At 36.3% G+C, this 17,012-nt stretch overlaps 2 protein-coding genes across 2 annotated transcripts; one reads left to right on the forward strand and one right to left on the reverse strand.

Annotated features, from left to right (window-relative positions):
- The first annotated feature begins 4,101 nt into the window (after positions 1 to 4,101).
- LOC129263174 (uncharacterized) lies at positions 4,102 to 12,484 on the forward strand. The gene is made up of 4 exons (XM_064101153.1): positions 4,102 to 4,692; positions 5,252 to 5,499; positions 9,209 to 9,345; positions 11,123 to 12,484. The coding sequence occupies exons 1-3, from the start codon at positions 4,419 to 4,421 to the stop codon at positions 9,311 to 9,313; spliced, it is 627 nt and encodes a 208-aa protein (XP_063957223.1). The 5' UTR covers positions 4,102 to 4,418; the 3' UTR covers positions 9,314 to 9,345; positions 11,123 to 12,484.
- Positions 11,041 to 12,478, reverse strand: LOC129263173 (allatostatin-A receptor-like). The gene has a single exon (XM_054901092.2). The coding sequence runs from the start codon at positions 12,439 to 12,441 to the stop codon at positions 11,119 to 11,121; it is 1,323 nt and encodes a 440-aa protein (XP_054757067.2). The 5' UTR covers positions 12,442 to 12,478; the 3' UTR covers positions 11,041 to 11,118.
- Positions 12,485 to 17,012: the final 4,528 nt, after the last annotated feature.

The following is a 17,012-nucleotide window of genomic DNA, read 5'->3' on the forward strand; positions in this document are numbered from 1 at the left end:
CATTTTTATCATAACTTTATGAAACATAATTTGCCCAGGGCCTACGTCTTCATTGTTCCTGGTGCTCGCATTGTCTGTTCAACGAGATATATAATCCTGTTGTACTAAAACATCCCATTTTCAAGTCAATATAAACCAAATATATTTCCTAGCACTTGAGTTATCATTGTTTTATGTAGTGACATATGCTTCTTTTTTATGACTCAAAAAGTGATTGCCCCATGTTAAGGTCTTCGTATATATAAAAACATTTCCTGTCCGTGATTACGTTCGCATTAGTGGATTGGTGAGATATGTCTGCTCTTCATGAATTCCTAAAATCAGTCCTTAAAATTTCCCTTTTTCTGATCTGAATATCAAAAATTTTCAGCTCGCGCTTCGCACTCGCATCATTTTGGTTAATGAAATACGTATGGTCCAAGTTAATTCCTACAAAGAAACATTAGAATGCCCCACTTCAGTTCTGAATTATCTAACTTATCTAAATTTTCTGCTCGCGCTTCACGCTCGCAATATTTTATTAGTGAGATGCGTATGATAATCATGATTGCAATGACTACAAAAAGTGTTTCATGTTTTCAGATGTAATTCTAATAAAATCAGCAAGCGCTTGGCACTCGCATTAGATGACTATGGTGAGATATGCATACTCTTAATGGATTCCTAAAATATATTCCTTAAAATCTCGCTGTTTGGGGTCAAAATATACGAAAATTTCAGCTCGCGCTTCGCGCTCGCATTGCTTAGCGAGACAGGTACCTATCATGATTACACAAATTTTATTATAATGTCCCTTTTTAGGTGTGAATATAAAAAAAAATCAGCTCGCGCTTCGCGCTCGCATTATTTGATCAGTGAGATACATATCCGTTCAATGACATTGTCCTTAAAATGTCTCTATTAGGTCAGAATAACTAGCAACTGAGCGCGCTTCGCGCGCTCACTCAGTGATTCAAAAATTTTGATGGTGCCCTCACAATGCCGTGACCCACGGTACGCCACTGTGGACATATCAATTACAATTCCTTGCATATCTAAAAACATGATTGCAAAAAAAAGGCCAAAATATTTCAGTCATCCCCCCCACCCCTCAACACGGATTTACGCCAGTGCACTAAGCACAAAGTGCTAAAAAATAACACCTATGGGCGTGTATTCTCTATACGAGCTCTCAAAAGTACTTAGAGCGTATCTCACTTTTGTATAGGCCCTAATAGAAATTACGACTTTCATACGGTAATTAATTGCCAATTAGTCTACTGCCAACTCCTCCCCTCACCACATGGTCTACTTTTATTTAGTCTATTCCGTCTATCAACATTTCGTCTAACAACCATTTGGTCCATTAACCATTTGGTCCAATCATCGCTTCGTCTAATCACCATTTCATCTCATAACCAGTTTGTCTAATATCCATTTCATTTTCATTCATTTTGCACAATTTAACACTTAGTGTTAGTGATTTAGTCCAATTAGACCAAATGGTATATGCACTAATTGGCTATTGGATCAACTGGTTATTAGACGGGATGGCAGTAGACTAAATGAAAGTAGACCATGTCGAACTGATGGTCGAATTGGCATTAGACGAATTGGAAATAAACCCTTCCATACATGATATGCCATAATCTTTTACAAATAAATGATGTATATGAATAATGAGATGAAAGTTTGACAATAAATCACATGGCATCGCATATACTGTCACATAATTACAGGTATAGTTTCTATGAGTGCCATCAGCCTGTGCACAGATTAAACATGTTTCATCTTCTGCCGATAGAGGCACTAGGTCCCCCTTTCCCCATATAAAAAAGTACTATGGTATTACCAAAATAAATTGACAGATGAAGGCAGTACATTTATCATGGTAAAAAAAATCAATGGTAGAAATACCATGGTAATACCATAGTGTTACTAAATTGACAGATGAAGGCAGTACATTTACCATGGTAAATCAATGGTAAAAATACCATGGTATTTACTAAGTTGACAGACGAAGGCAGTACATTTACCATGGTAAATCAATGGTAGATATACCATGGTAATACCATAGTATTACTAAATTGACAGATGAAGGCAGTACATTTACCATGGTAAATCAATGGTAAAAATATCATGGTATTTACTAAGTTGACAGATGAAGGCAGTACATTTACCATGGTAAATCAATGGTAGATATACCATGGTAATACCATAGTATTACTAAATTGACAGATGAAGGCAGTACATTTACCATGGTAAATCAATGGTAAAAATATCATGGTATTTACTAAGTTGATAGATGAAGGCAGTACATTTACCATGGTAAATCAATGGTAGATATACCATGGTAATACCATAGTATTACTAAATTGACAGATGAAGGCAGTACATTTACCATGGTAAATCAATGGTAAAAATATCATGGTATTTACTAAGTTGACAGATGAAGGCAATACATTTACCATGGTAAATCAATGGTAGATATACCATGGTAATACCATAGTATTACTAAATTGACAGATGAAGGCAGTACATTTACCATGGTAAATCAATGGTAAAAATATCATGGTATTTACTAAGTTGACAGATGAAGGCAGTACATTTACCATGGTAAATCAATGGTAGATATACCATGGTAATACCATAGTATTACTAAATTGACAGATGAAGGCAGTACATTTACCATGGTAAATCAATGGTAAAAATATCATGGTATTTACTAAGTTGATAGATGAAGGCAGTACATTTACCACGGTAAATCAATGGTGAAAAGACCATGGTAATACCATAGTATTACTAAATTGACAGATGAAGGCAGCACATTTACCATGGTAAATCAATGGTAAGAATACCATGGTAATACCATAGTATTACTCTAGTTGTACCATGTACCATTCATTACCATGGTACTTTCATTCTTTCATAATCCGCGTGGGTTGGCCATTTAGGTTCCATGTGGGTCCCAAAAATGGGTTTATTAAAAAGAATAATAATTAAATGTCAAGTTCATTGAAGCACATTTTTACAATTCCATACTCTAAGCCATATCACCTTATTCTATCCTACAATCATACATTCTAATCCTAAATGCTAATCCCCTCCTTCACCTATCCACAGAGACCTGTCATTGACTTCTATATAGGCCTATTAAGCGAGTTCACAAAACTTGAAAAATATGGTTAACAATTTTCCATATTTGACCCCAAAACATTCTTCCAAAATTAATTGTCATGATTATGAATAATATAATTTATAAACCACACATTTTTCTGAAAATTTTCGTGGTGGAATCATTGCATAAACATAAACACATCAATTGTCAAAGCTACATACATATTAGCTAAAATTTTGGTCATTTATTGTTGTAATGAATATTCATGAGTGCAGTCCAAACCAAGGGATACCATAGTAATACCGTGGTTACTATGGTAATACCATATTAACACCATAGTACTTGATTTTTTTTACAAGGGATCACGGTAGCAGTACCATAATTATGCCAGTCAAAAAAGTATCATAAAGTACCAAGAAATTACCATAGAGAACTGTGTAAGTACCACGAAGTGCAATGACAGTGTCCAAGAGAGCTAAAGTACCATGGAGTAGGCCTACTAAGTATCACAGAGAACCATGAAAGTACTATGGAGTACCATGAAAGTATATCATGTGTGAGGATGGCACTCTTTTCAGTATAAACATTAACCATATAAACAATTTTGAAATTTCATTGTAATACGTAACATCTATGGTACATTCATGGTAGTACTATGGTACATTATGGTACTTCTGCATTTTCAAATAGTACTTTCCTATTCCGTATGGTACTTCTGTGGTACACTATGGTCGTACTATGGTACAAATTAATTTACCATGGGTACTGGTCATTGAGCTACAATACCATGATAATACCATAGTAATACTATGGTACTTAATGCTACTATTTTACAAGGTCCCCCTTTTAATACTCACTGTTCTTTTTCACTAATACTCCCCAATATTATTTTGCGATATTCTAGGTCATAATCCTGCTAATAATTTATGATTTAATATCGTTTGAACATTGGACTTTCGTTATAGAGTGTCACATGTATTTACCAGGAAGTAAATTTAAAATGTGGAGAAAGAGAGGTGAGAGAGAGGGGAAGAGAGAGAGAGAGGGGAAGAGAGAGAGAGAGGAAGAGAGAATCAATCCTGTGTATTTCCGTGTAAGCATGCATGAAACATAATGACAAAAGCATATTCTGCATGCATGCGCTATGGGGAGATTCTATTTTACTTTTCTTGGCAAACGAGGAATAAACAACACAATAATGGGGAATTCCATCCATGCCACTGGAAATATGGTTTTAACTAAAATATAACCCGGTCGCCTCACTGGATCCAATGATAAAACGTTCATCTTTTAGGAATTCTTGAAAAAAGCATATATAACGATGGATGAGAATCCACCTGCTATAGGACTTATCTCTTTAAGTGCCATGGAGGAGATTGAGCAATCATTAATCGCCAAGTACATTACTGCTAGCGGACTGACACCGGTTTCGAAGCGGATCTCCGCGGCGGAGGTTCCGGGTTTTAGGCCGCCCAGGGAGTGGAAGGCGGTGTTCCTTTTCCATCAGAGCAGTCATGGGAGATTTTCAATCGGAATATCAGACGTCATTTCGAATCAATATGATGTTTTGATTCCGAAATTAGCAGAAGCATACGGTAGGCTGAAAAGTTTTTATGATATTTATTATTTATTTATTATTGGTAGATTTGAACTTTTTATAGGCTTATCATGCACGGCAGCAGTATGCCTTTAGTGGATTGGTATAGTATATGCCTATACTGTTTTATTGTTATTGTATCATCATTTCCTTATTGCTAAAATCATCAATATTATTATTATCATTATTGTTATTATAATCATATTGTATTATTACATTATATTTTTAATTGTTATTATCATTATTTGTATTTGTTTATTATATGTGATATATGTTTATCATCAATTGTTATGTAAATGTCACAAATTGTGATTTGATCAATATTGTACTTTCTTTAAAGTATATACATTATTATTATTACTGTGATTTTTTATGTTTTGAATTATCAATGATTGCCGATTTAAACACCTGCTAAATTATTATTATCATTAATATCATTATTGTTATTATGATTATTATTACATTTATTCTCATAATCATTCTTATCGTCATTATTATCATTTTAATCCCAATGTTCTCTACGCTCATTTAATTCCACCTTCATTTATACTTGGCAGGCAATAAAGCAGTGTGTTTCACTGTTTGTGACGTAATTGAGGAGATTACTGATCGAATGCGAGCCCGCCAATTTCAAATCTTGAAGAGAGACCAGCCCGCCCTCATTCGACACACATCGGGCAATGTGGTCTTCTGCAGCGAGGTGGATACAATTCATGAAAAGGACTCGATAAGAATTAAAAATATAATCAACGAGATTTGTGAGGCTTGGAGCAAGAGACAAGAGGAAATATCAAGACTTAAGAAGGTTTGGATGACATTGAGGGATTTCAAGTCCGGTGTTGGCATTAGTGTTGGCGTTGGAATTTGTATTACTTCCCCTAGCTCAAAAATCTATTCTGAGTTTGTAAAACTGATCCAGATCACGTTATTGACATCTCAAAAACTATAGTGGGTGACTTTTCAGGACCATCTTCTTTTTAATGTTTGGTGTTATACTCGTGTAAAAACTGACCTAACACCAACACTAAAAGGTCAACACTGAACTTGAAATCACCCATTCTACTTTGTTTCGATGATGAAAATAATAGTTACATTTATATAACGCTTCATGCTTTGCGATTCTAAGCAATTAAAATGTAAATAGGGAGTTTCGCAACCACTACACAGATGATTTCTGGAACGCAGAGAATCTATTGTCAATAGCCCTTCATGACAAAGCAGTCTTTGTCGAAAATCGGTGAAACAAAACAGCAGTCCGTCCTGGACTCTGGTCAAACCACTTATTTGCAATTTTTCATCAGCTCCGCATCTTACGACGATCGATGATGTCCCCGTTCACCACTTTTCGACAAAGACCTCTAAGCTGTAAATCGTGTGATTCAACGGGCATTTTCAATAGATTTACTATGTCGTAGATTCCGTTCCCGTTGCGATCCCGAACACTCGCTATTTTAATAATCGCGATGATAGTAAAAGAAAATAGCAATGGCGTTGATGAATACGTTCAAGTTGGTGAATAGGTTGATTATGCTGATATTGAATAGAATCAGAATCCAACCGTTGATAAGGGTAATACTAATGACAGCAGGATTAGTGCAACAAGAAATATAACAACAATTACGTTGATAATAATACTATCAATAGTAACGATGGTATTTCAAACTTTGCTATAGTCTACTAATAATAACAATAATACTTAGTAAATATGGTGCTTACATAGCACATTAATTCATGATCTCTATGTGCTTTACCGATGAATTATATACATTACATTACAAGAAATCGAACGAGTTATTAAAGGGGAATCCAGCCTTGGCCATTAAATGTTGTGTTGGGAAGGAGAAAAATAAATTAAACAGAATGGTGAAAGTTTGACAGAAATCGGACAAGCAATAAGAAAGTTATAGCTGATTTAAAATTGAGATCACTAATACTATGTAAATTTCAAATTGGCAACTGGGTAAGTAAATTTTGACAAGGGGCAAGGACAACTTTCCCATAGGCCATGTACTTTATTATCAGGGATTTGTGGTTTTCTCCTAAGTACCCATTCCCCTGGGGCAGTAATCTAGATATAATCCAGGTAGTATATTGTTTTATGTCCTCATGAAAGAAAAATATAATTTGCAATAACATTTTTGGGAATAATGACATTTTAGCCATAATATGTATTGGAGTACATGGAAGAGTAGTCCTTGCCTTACATCACTATTACATCCCATATGCGGCCAATTTGAAGTCTCCATGGGTATAGTGATTACCAATATTTACAACTTTTAAAAATGCATAACTTTCTTGTTGTTTGTCCAATATTGTTCAAACTTTCACCTATCAACTTGTCTGATTTTTCTTTTCCTTATAAAAACAAGTTTTTATTCGGGTTGGATTCCCCTTTAATTCAAGTTCCACTAAATTCCAATAGTATCCTACATTATAATGATAACGACGATAATGATGAAAATAGAATCAAAACAATATTAAATCGGATTCATAATGACAGTATTGACAAATTATAAATTTTGATGAAAAATGATAGTACTTCAATAACCTAAAACTCACAACAGTAAAAATAATATTTATGATAAATTGTGATATTAGAAATGATATGATTTTCATATCGATAATTATATAAATGCGAACATTACTTATGGAAAGTGAATTATAACTGAAGAAGGGTGAAACCACCAAGACTGGTTGAATTTTATTAAAAGAGAACAATCAAATAAACAGATCAATGATTTAATAATAAAAAAGTTACACTCTGGTAATCAACGATTTAAAATTAATCCAGATCGGCTGTGGATAGTGACCAGCCGAATGTTGAATTTATTTTAAATCTTTAGGATTAATTTTCAATTCTCAAAACATTTAAATTCAAATCTTTTAGATTTATATTTAAATCTTCAAGGTTTAAAAATAAATCTAATATTCGGCTGGTCATTATTCACAGCCGATCTGGATTTATTTTAAATCCTTGAATTTTAGAGTATATGAGTATTTGAACAATGATGCCATGTGGATCCTCCCATTAGGAGGCTGCACTCTACAAGCTCCGCTTTTTAGCATCCTCCTCCAATTCCAACCTGATATGTAATAATCTTGAATATAATTTTTGTACAGGGATACTTGTAATATGATTTGTTATTTGTATGTCAAAATGTACAAAACAAACTGTAATTGTTGAAAATAGAAATAAACGAAATGAAATGAAATGAAAAAAATTGCAACGCGACCTGTCACACACTATTGTATGATGGTGGGCCCTAAGTCTGCGCACCTAACAATTTGAGTTAAGATTTAACATGAATTTCTTCTTATTTCACAAAATCTTTTGGATAATAATGTTCTTTATATTATTGAGAGTAAGTATACCAAATTTCTCATTAAAAAATGAAAGAGAATATAGGATTTTCTTGAAAAAACCTTGGGCAGTCATTTTCAGATTGAAAAAAAAAATGGTACCCCATGCCTGCGCACTCATTCACTTTGCACACGATTCGGAGATTTTGATGAGAAAGGCTGTATTTTGAGGCCGTCACATGAAATGCCCTGAATTCATTATTTTTTCACCATTTTGAGTCGGATTTTTTTATGAATAGCTGTCTATGTATTGCATGTGTAAAGACTAAAGTTCGTGCTCGTTGCGTATCTTCTTTTACTAGAATCGCGCAGATACGCGGGTGCGCAGACTTGGGAGACCGCGCAGACATGGGGGAACTGACCATACAGTGCGTCCCAGAAACAAAGAAAACCGTGATTCACATGTCACTTTCCTTCATAGCAAAATAAATTACGATATTTAATTTACATCATCATATAATTCAATTCTTCTTTATTTTGATACATAATTATGAGACGAACAGTCCACGGATTTGTGTGCTCGACAAAATAATTTGAAATTTTCATGTCAAAATCAGGTTGCGCAGAAAAAAATGACAACCGTGATTATTCGCCGATTGGCTCATTAGCATTTATTATTTATTCTTTGTTACGATTTTCTCTCACTGATCCCCGCCTGAAATGAGAGTGGATTCAGAATCCTACGTGAGTTTCTGCGTAAATGGTGTCTGATATGCCTCAATATTTATTGCTTTTTTATTTTAAACTGCCATGCGGGGACGATTTGCTAAGCTTTTGGTATGAAATTAAAGATGAGATTCCACTCTTACCATAAGTATGAAATTTATAGTGGAAACATATTTAATGATTATGAAATATATCTCACGTAAAAAAATATTTCACCCTTCTCTTTTTTTTTCTTGATCGTGATTTTTTTTTGTTTTTTGGGTGGGGCAAGTGTCCCCAAGCACCCCATCTGTACGTCACTGACATTTGTGTTTACAACTTTTAAATGCTCATAACTTTCTTATTGCTTGTCCAGTTAGTCTCCTTTTATTGATTATCATTTTATAATTATCTAGACCTATCTGTTTCACGTAAGCTTACTTGCTCCGATCCAATGGTTTTATTCTCCTTCAATAAAAATGCTTATCTGTTTGCTTGTTTTTTATCAGCAATACGCACGTGACTCGAATGACCAACGATTCGAAACATTGAATGGGTCAAGAAAACCACCAATACCAGCAAAACCAGCAATAAAACGATCCCAGTGGGTTTAAGAGAAGACAGCATGCACTATAGCTTGAAACAGGTTAGTCAATAATTTTACAAGAAAGCTATTTTTTATGAAAGAACGTAAAGGATGTTTTACCCAACGTGTTTTACAGACTGCCGTTTGTACATTGTTAACTTGTTATCTAATTAATTTGAATGATGTATATTGTTTTACAATACGCCAAATGAGATGTTACTTGAATTATATCTGTCTGTTGGATATGAAGATAAATAGAATGAATGAAATTAAATGTGTTATCGGACACAGTCCGTTTCATCCAACAATACCACATTAAGTAGCTTCACACCTATATGCTACAGTACAACCACTCAAAATCAAATATAAATATCAGGGTCCCGTCTTACAAAGAGTTGTGATTGATCCAATCAACCACATGCAATTACGGAAAGCCAGCCGGGCCAACATCAACTTTTTAGGCACGTTTGCTCAAAATGTTTTTCTAGATAAGATCACTGGCGGATCAAGGAGGAAGGGGTGCACATCCGGCCCGTGCCCCGCTTTTGAGAGCCATAGTCATTTTTTAAAAATGTAAATATGCCGTTCTTACACACGTGTGTCCCCTCCCCTTTTCGAGTCACATAATGCGACTATGCCGTTCAAGCACAGGATTTTTTTTGGTAAAATTTTTCTCGGGAAAATTTCCCCCCCCCCTTTTTGGAAATCCTGGATTCGCCCCTGGATAAAATTTATACTATACATTCATTGTTGCGTTGACAATTTGATGTTCTCCTCTTTGTTTACAAGAGAACGTTGTGCAAAAATTCGTTAGGAAAATTACGACACTGGTGGATTTCCATATAGTTGAGATTGATCGATTCAATCGTAACTCTTTGTAAGACAGGACCCTGGGGCCCGTTGCAGAAAGAGTTGCGATCAAACGCAACTAAAATAAAATTTTGAGCAACTTGATTTTCAGCCAATGAAGCACTTGACTTGCGCTTGATATTTTGACTTGCGTTTAATCGCAACTCTTTCTGCAACAGCTAGGCACCTGGGGAGCGTTTCATGAAAGGATTTTATCCGACAAGTCCTGTTTTATCCGACAATTACCATAGTAATAGTACCTCTCAGCCAATCAGAATCAGAGAAAGTTGTCTGATCCGAGTGTCGGACAAAAATGTTGATGAAACGCTCCCCTGATCCCCCTGATGTAACAAATATTATACGACGACAAATGTTGATGAAACGCGCTCGGACCATCATGCCCGTTGAGTGAAAATAGCCTACTTCCAGACAGTCTGTGAGCGTGACACGATAATAAAATAAGCAAGCGTTTATAGAATCCTGCGAACAATTATTCATAATTGCTTCAAAGTTATTCCCAACAATATTGATAGAAGCAAACGATCACTATTACCTTTCTTCTATATCATAGTTTATTATTCGGGGGCAAACGATCTTTCTACCATATTTTTTCATACCTACTCACACTGGCGAATCCAGGGGGGGGGGGTGCACCGCCGGCCAGTGCCCCCCCCCCTTGAGAGGCACAATTAAAAATTGTATGTAAAAATGCCATTAAAACAGAAAAACAGAAGTGTGCCCCCCCCCCCCTTTGAAAGTGAATACTTTTTTTTGCTTGCCAAATTCCTAGGGATAATGTGCCCCCCCCCTTTGGGAAATCCTGGATCCACCCCTGCCTATAAGTTACCAGACATAATTATCCCTGACCATTTATTTTTATGGATAATTTTCAATTCATCTGGTCCCCACTCGCCAATTTCGATGAAAAATTAACATTTATAGCTCCATCATTCTTTGATATACCTTGCATTTATTTTCTTGACTCTAGGCCTTGGATCCGTTGACCTTTGAAACTGATTCTTTCACATTTGTACTTATTACCGCGGACTCCGGATTATGACCAAATAGCGGAGCGCCATTCCGAGGTGATCCGATCGGCCCTGCACAGAATAACTGCTTAAGCGCCTTCCGGAACGGAGGATGACGGATGGTATAGATAATCGGGTTAGCGCAGGAATTGATGAACATGAGCAGGATTAAGCTAGAACTCAAGGGACTCCAAATGTAAGTAATGGGTAAGACGCCCATGTTCACCAGGAAATAGGCTGTCATGTTCGGGGTGAAGCAAATGATGTAGGCGCTGACAACGATTAGCATGAGTTTGAGGACGCGGTTCCTGGCGACGACATGGAACGTTGGTCTGTCGGTCTTCTGGATCTGTGCGTTCTTAGCGATCTTGCGTTGATTGTGAAGGGAACATGCCGTGAGACTTTGAGTAATGAGGAGGGTCGTGATCGGGAGGACTACGGTCACCAGGTAATTGAAGATTCCAATGGGGAGGACAACGCTCGGGACAGCTCTGTAGAGGCATGTGCACTGGGGAGTTATCACAAAGACAAAGGGGATGAACAACGCGGAAAGTATGCCAGCTACCCAGATAAGCATGATGGCCATCTTGCTGCGTCGAGGGGTAAATACGAACATGTGGTGAAGAGGATTCGCAACAGCCATGTAACGTTCGATTCCCATTGCCATGAGAATGTAGGACGATGTCCGCAGTCCATGAAATAGGAAATACCGAGAGTCTATCATCTTGCAGAAGAAGAACCCTAGCGGCGAGCGCGGTATCCTCTTCGATGTTGGCACTGGGATGATAAAGACGGAGCTGACCAAGTCGGCAATGGCTAACGCACCCACCATGATATCCATTGAGTGCAAGGCCTCACGACGTTTGGCTAGGACGACAATAACAAGAAGGTTCCCAGTGATGCCGACGACACCGATGAGTACCTGGATACAGTCGAATATTCCCCATCTTAGTACATTCCATTCCCAAGAATCACAGGACTTTGTGGTGTGGTCCATGTCACTTCCGTTGATCAGGTTTCTCTCTATCCTTACAGGAAACATACTTTCTTCTCTATCCATCGCAATACCCCCTCTTGCTGTTACCCATGCGAAGGCATCGTAGCCCTCCGTCGTCATGGTGTAATTGAGAAACACATCGTTAAGAACAGCTCTTTCACTTGTCAGTGTGACGCCCTCTACGATGGAACTTGTATTTTGGCTGTTTTTAAATGAGATGTCGTCTGCCATACTCCCATAAAGTTTGATCAGGAAGAAAATCAAAGCTACTTGATTTTTCATGATGAGTTCTTGCCGTCTGAAGCACCCAACGAAATCTGTCAAAATCGAAAAAAAAAAAAAAAAACACATCTACACCTAAAATGTTATAAGACAAAAAGTATCTGTGTGTTGATAACATTAATAATGCATATTAATAGGTAAGCTTTATAGTGCGCCAAATCCATTCTGCAGAGTGCCCAAGGCGCAAAAGAAAAAAAAAGAAAGAGGGTGAAAGGAAGTATACACATTTATGTAATTATGAAACAGGGAAGTGGGAATTTAGAAACTCTTACTTCCTTCATGTCCTTGATAAACAGAACGAGCTATCATTAAAGGGATTCTCTGGGCTGAAGATATTTATATCTCAATAAATAGAGTAAACTTCCAAAGGGAAAATTCTAAAATTTGATCAAGATGGGATAACAAATAATGAACAATTACGATTTCATGTAATAACATAAGAAAAAGGAAAGTTGGGATGTGCCATCATCAGCCCACGTAATGAATGTTCATGAAGACATACCTAGAACTGTTTTACCAGAATAATGCAAATCTTTAAAGGTCAAAAGCTTTGTTATTTGTCATCCGATTTAGATCAAATTTCCAGCATTTTGCTCTGTGAATCTTACTCTATTTGTTTAAATATAAATACCTTCAGCCTGGAGCATCCCTTTAAGAGTAGGAAGAATTGAAAAGACGCGTCTTTTGTTAGGTAAAGTTTGTAAAAGCGGAAGCATTCTCGGATAGCCAGAAGAGAACAGTACCAGCGTGAGCAAAAGCCCATACCCGAAAGATTTTGGAACAACTAGGGAACCAAAGTTGGATGAACGTGGGGACCAGGGGTCCATTTCATAAAGAGTTACAACTGTTATAACTTTGCCATTATGGCAACTACCATGGCAAGAGGGCTCGGCAGCCAATCAAAATCAAGGTTACCATGGTAGTAAATTGCTATAATGGCAAAGTTACAACAGTTGCAACCCTTAATGAAACTGGCCCCAGACTAGAGTGTATATGTTATTATTGTAATGTGGAGCAGAACCGTCGATCGCATAGAATACAAGGAGAAATATTTTGAAGATGATGGAGTCATTGACTTGTAACCAAAGTAGAGATTTCATAATGGGTGTGATATGAATATGTTTTTTTTTAGATTGGGAGAGCACTCATGCTACAGTACGTGTTTTTTTTAGCTTTGGGAGTTTTAAAAACTGGGTATTTGCATAGCAAAGCATTCCCAAAATTGAGTCGCGAAGAAATTAGGGGGTGAACTGGAACTAATATTTCAGATTTTTACAATTATTTCCTGATGAACCCAATATTGCGGAGTTGATACCTTACAGATTTACAGATGCTAGTGATTTGATTGACATTCATTTTTTGACGTTTCACAATTAAATGGGTACTCCAGGCCGAAAATAATTATATCTATATTCTAGTGGTTCTCAAAGATTGGTGAATCCCACCAGAAAATGATCATAATTAGTTCAGGTGTTCAAGTTGTTCTGCCATGGTTTAGATATTCATTTGTGAAATCAGGTGATAAAATATTACTTTCAAAATAAAGTTTGTTTCCCTCGGCTCGCCGAACGTTGTTGTCTACATACAGCACTCAGCATGAAGGATTGCATTCTGTGGTGGTGCTCGTCTAACTTTTGGGCACAAACAGAGTAAAATTCACGGATCAAAAGGCAGTTTATAATCACTCGCGTCGCGTTCTGGTTCGTAATCACTCGCGTTTTGAATTTTTGGCGATTTTTTTTATTTCGGTGCGATTTTTTTTTAACGGTGTCTTCAATGGGACAGACATGCAGGGAAATTTGAGTTTCGTTTTAAGCCGGCAATTAAAGAATAGAAAACAAGCTTGATCCGCCCCAGACAGCTGGCAGCAGTCTGTTTCGAGGAGTTTTTTTCAAACATTTTTAATTTTTTTTTGAATTTCTCTGTATTTGGTGAGTGGAGCCAACGGAGTTCAGCGGAACAACCAACATAATAATTAATAGACACAAAGACCGAAGCTTTTGGTCAAGATCCGCCCCTGTGGCTGTGCGCGCTCTCACGGTAAAAATTCGCGCGACGATCAAAGCCAAGGTACCGTACCGTCCCGGTGCCTTCCTGAAAACAGAAGTTGTCGGCTACGTCATTTATCCAGGCCCCTTAAACAACTCCAAGCACGAGGTAACTCAGATTGAGTCAGAAATAATGGATTGGAAAACAGAAGACATGGCTTCAGGGAGTCACAGTAGGCTGGATACATAAACATAAATAAAACATTGTGATCAACAACAAATATACACTTGTAAATACATTACAATACAAATTACAATACAGTGTAGATTTCTTGTCCTTGATAACCCCCAAATTTTTTCATATTTTTCACCCTGCAACGTCCTGCAAGATTAATGAAAATCCATTTTACCATTTTTAAATTTTGTTCAGTGCACCATCACTGTATAAAAAAAACTTATATCACACACACACACGATTATTTGTATAAAGGAACAATTTTGTTGGTCCCTCGGACTTCTTTATAACCAGAGTGCACTTTACTCCCCCTCCTACTTCTCAGTCTTCTTTTTATTCCCATTATTATGTCATCTTATTCTTCTCCCTGTTCTTCTACTTCTCAATTTCTTCCCTTTCTCCTTATTGTTCATCTCCCTTCTCACTTCTTCCTTTTCTCTTCTCAGTCTTCCCCTTATTTTATCTTCTCTTTCTCTTCTTCTACATCCTCCCCTCAATTTTCTCTTTTTAGTTTCATTTTTACCCCCTTATGTCCTCCATCTTCTTTTTTCTTCTTCTACTTCTCCTCCTCCTTCCTTCTTGCTTTTCTTCTTCAGCACTTTTTTCCTCCCTGATTTTTACGTTAGTGTAGAATAATTCACAAAGAAAGGGAGAAGCAAATAAATAGTGATATTATGAAATTGTAGCACCTCGCTATGCTTTATAAAGAATACCACAGACTTCAGGAAAATCCTCCAAAGGCAAAGCTAAATCGAGAGTAGCCTTTCCTCCTTTTTCTTCTTTATTCCTTTTCTCCTTTCTTTCTCCTTTTTCCCTTGCTTCTTTCTTTCTGTCTGTCTTTTTTTTCTTTCTCTTTTCTCCCTCTTTCCCTTCCTTTCTCCCCCCTCTCTCTTTTTTTAGGGGGAGCCCCCCCCCCCGCTTCCGCCGCCTATGGCTCTAAGATTTAAGATGTGGAATGTGATTATGTTAAAACAGTAGTCAAAATTTGCTTGTTATCTTAAAACAGTGGTCGAGAACGTTTTATTTAAGGCACTTACCAGCTTAAAATAAAACGAAACTCGAATTTCAATTTCATTTTATTTTTCCAGTACGTTTGTCCCATTGAAGACACCGTTAGAAAAAAAATCGCAGAAGAAGAAGAAGCACCGAAAAAAAAAAAATCGCCAAAAATAAAAAACGCGTGTGATTACCAACCCGACGCGAGTGATTACGAACGCGAGTGAATATAATAAGCCGATCAAAATGCTGACATTTGTATCAAAATCTGATGAAAAAATAACGAAGTTATTGAATTTAAAGCTAAGCAATATTTTGTGAAAACAGATATACATAACATGTATGCACGTCGTCATGAATATTCATTAAGTGGGCTGATGAGTCATTTCCCCGCCTAATATGTGAAATCATGATTATTTCATGTGTGTATGATAATTATGTCATATTTTGAGTTGCAGCAATGGATATTCATTGGATTAAATCATTTGCCAATTCATATTGTTTTTTAATTCTAGGAGGACAAGACTTGAATAAAAATGATTTTGTATAATAAAATACAGTAGAACAAGTTGGGATATGACATCATCAGTTTGCTCATTGAATATTCATGAAGACATGCCTAGCACTGTTTCAATGCACAGTGCAAAATTAATCTTTAAAATGTCTTTAATTTGCTATTACTTGTCCGATTTTAATAATATTTCCAATTGTGTTGTTGGTCTGATTTTGGTTAAAATTATGTTTTTTTCATCCTGGAGTAATTAAACCCTTTAATTCAGACCTGTATAGGTATATAATGTATATAGAAAGCCCGGCCTTTGCAATAATGTAAAATGAATATAGCTAATATAATCTTTGATTGTTATATTTATTTCAAACGATCTCGTTATGTGTAATATTTGGCGAGTTTGGTTCACTAAAAATGACTTAACAATAAAATCTTATACAACTTTTTATAGTTCCGTATTTTATCATAGGACTCGCTTATCATGCTTACTGAGTTTTGTATAATTAAACGTAAAGCAAAACTAATGAGTCGTTAGTCTGCAACCGCCGTGTTCGAATAAAAAAGATACCGTAAAAACCTTGGGCGAAAAGCAACACCAGATTTTATTCTAATATAAAAAAAAGTGTTATTTCTAGATTTTGACAGATGTCACGAGAAAAGATACTTTCATTGCATCTCTTTTCTCTCGATTCCCGCACTGTAAAAACATTGTTTAAAATGTCATACAACGCTGTCTATACAATATTTAGTAGTTTAAACGTTTTAACAAGTGTTAATTTATTGAAAATTAATTAAGAATTAAACTTTTATTGTTTAAGATTTGAAACTGTTTAAACTGCATTAA

The sequence above is a fragment of the Lytechinus pictus genome, chromosome 6, assembly GCF_037042905.1.
Source record: "Lytechinus pictus isolate F3 Inbred chromosome 6, Lp3.0, whole genome shotgun sequence".
Classification (NCBI taxonomy): Eukaryota; Metazoa; Echinodermata; class Echinoidea; order Temnopleuroida; family Toxopneustidae; genus Lytechinus; species Lytechinus pictus.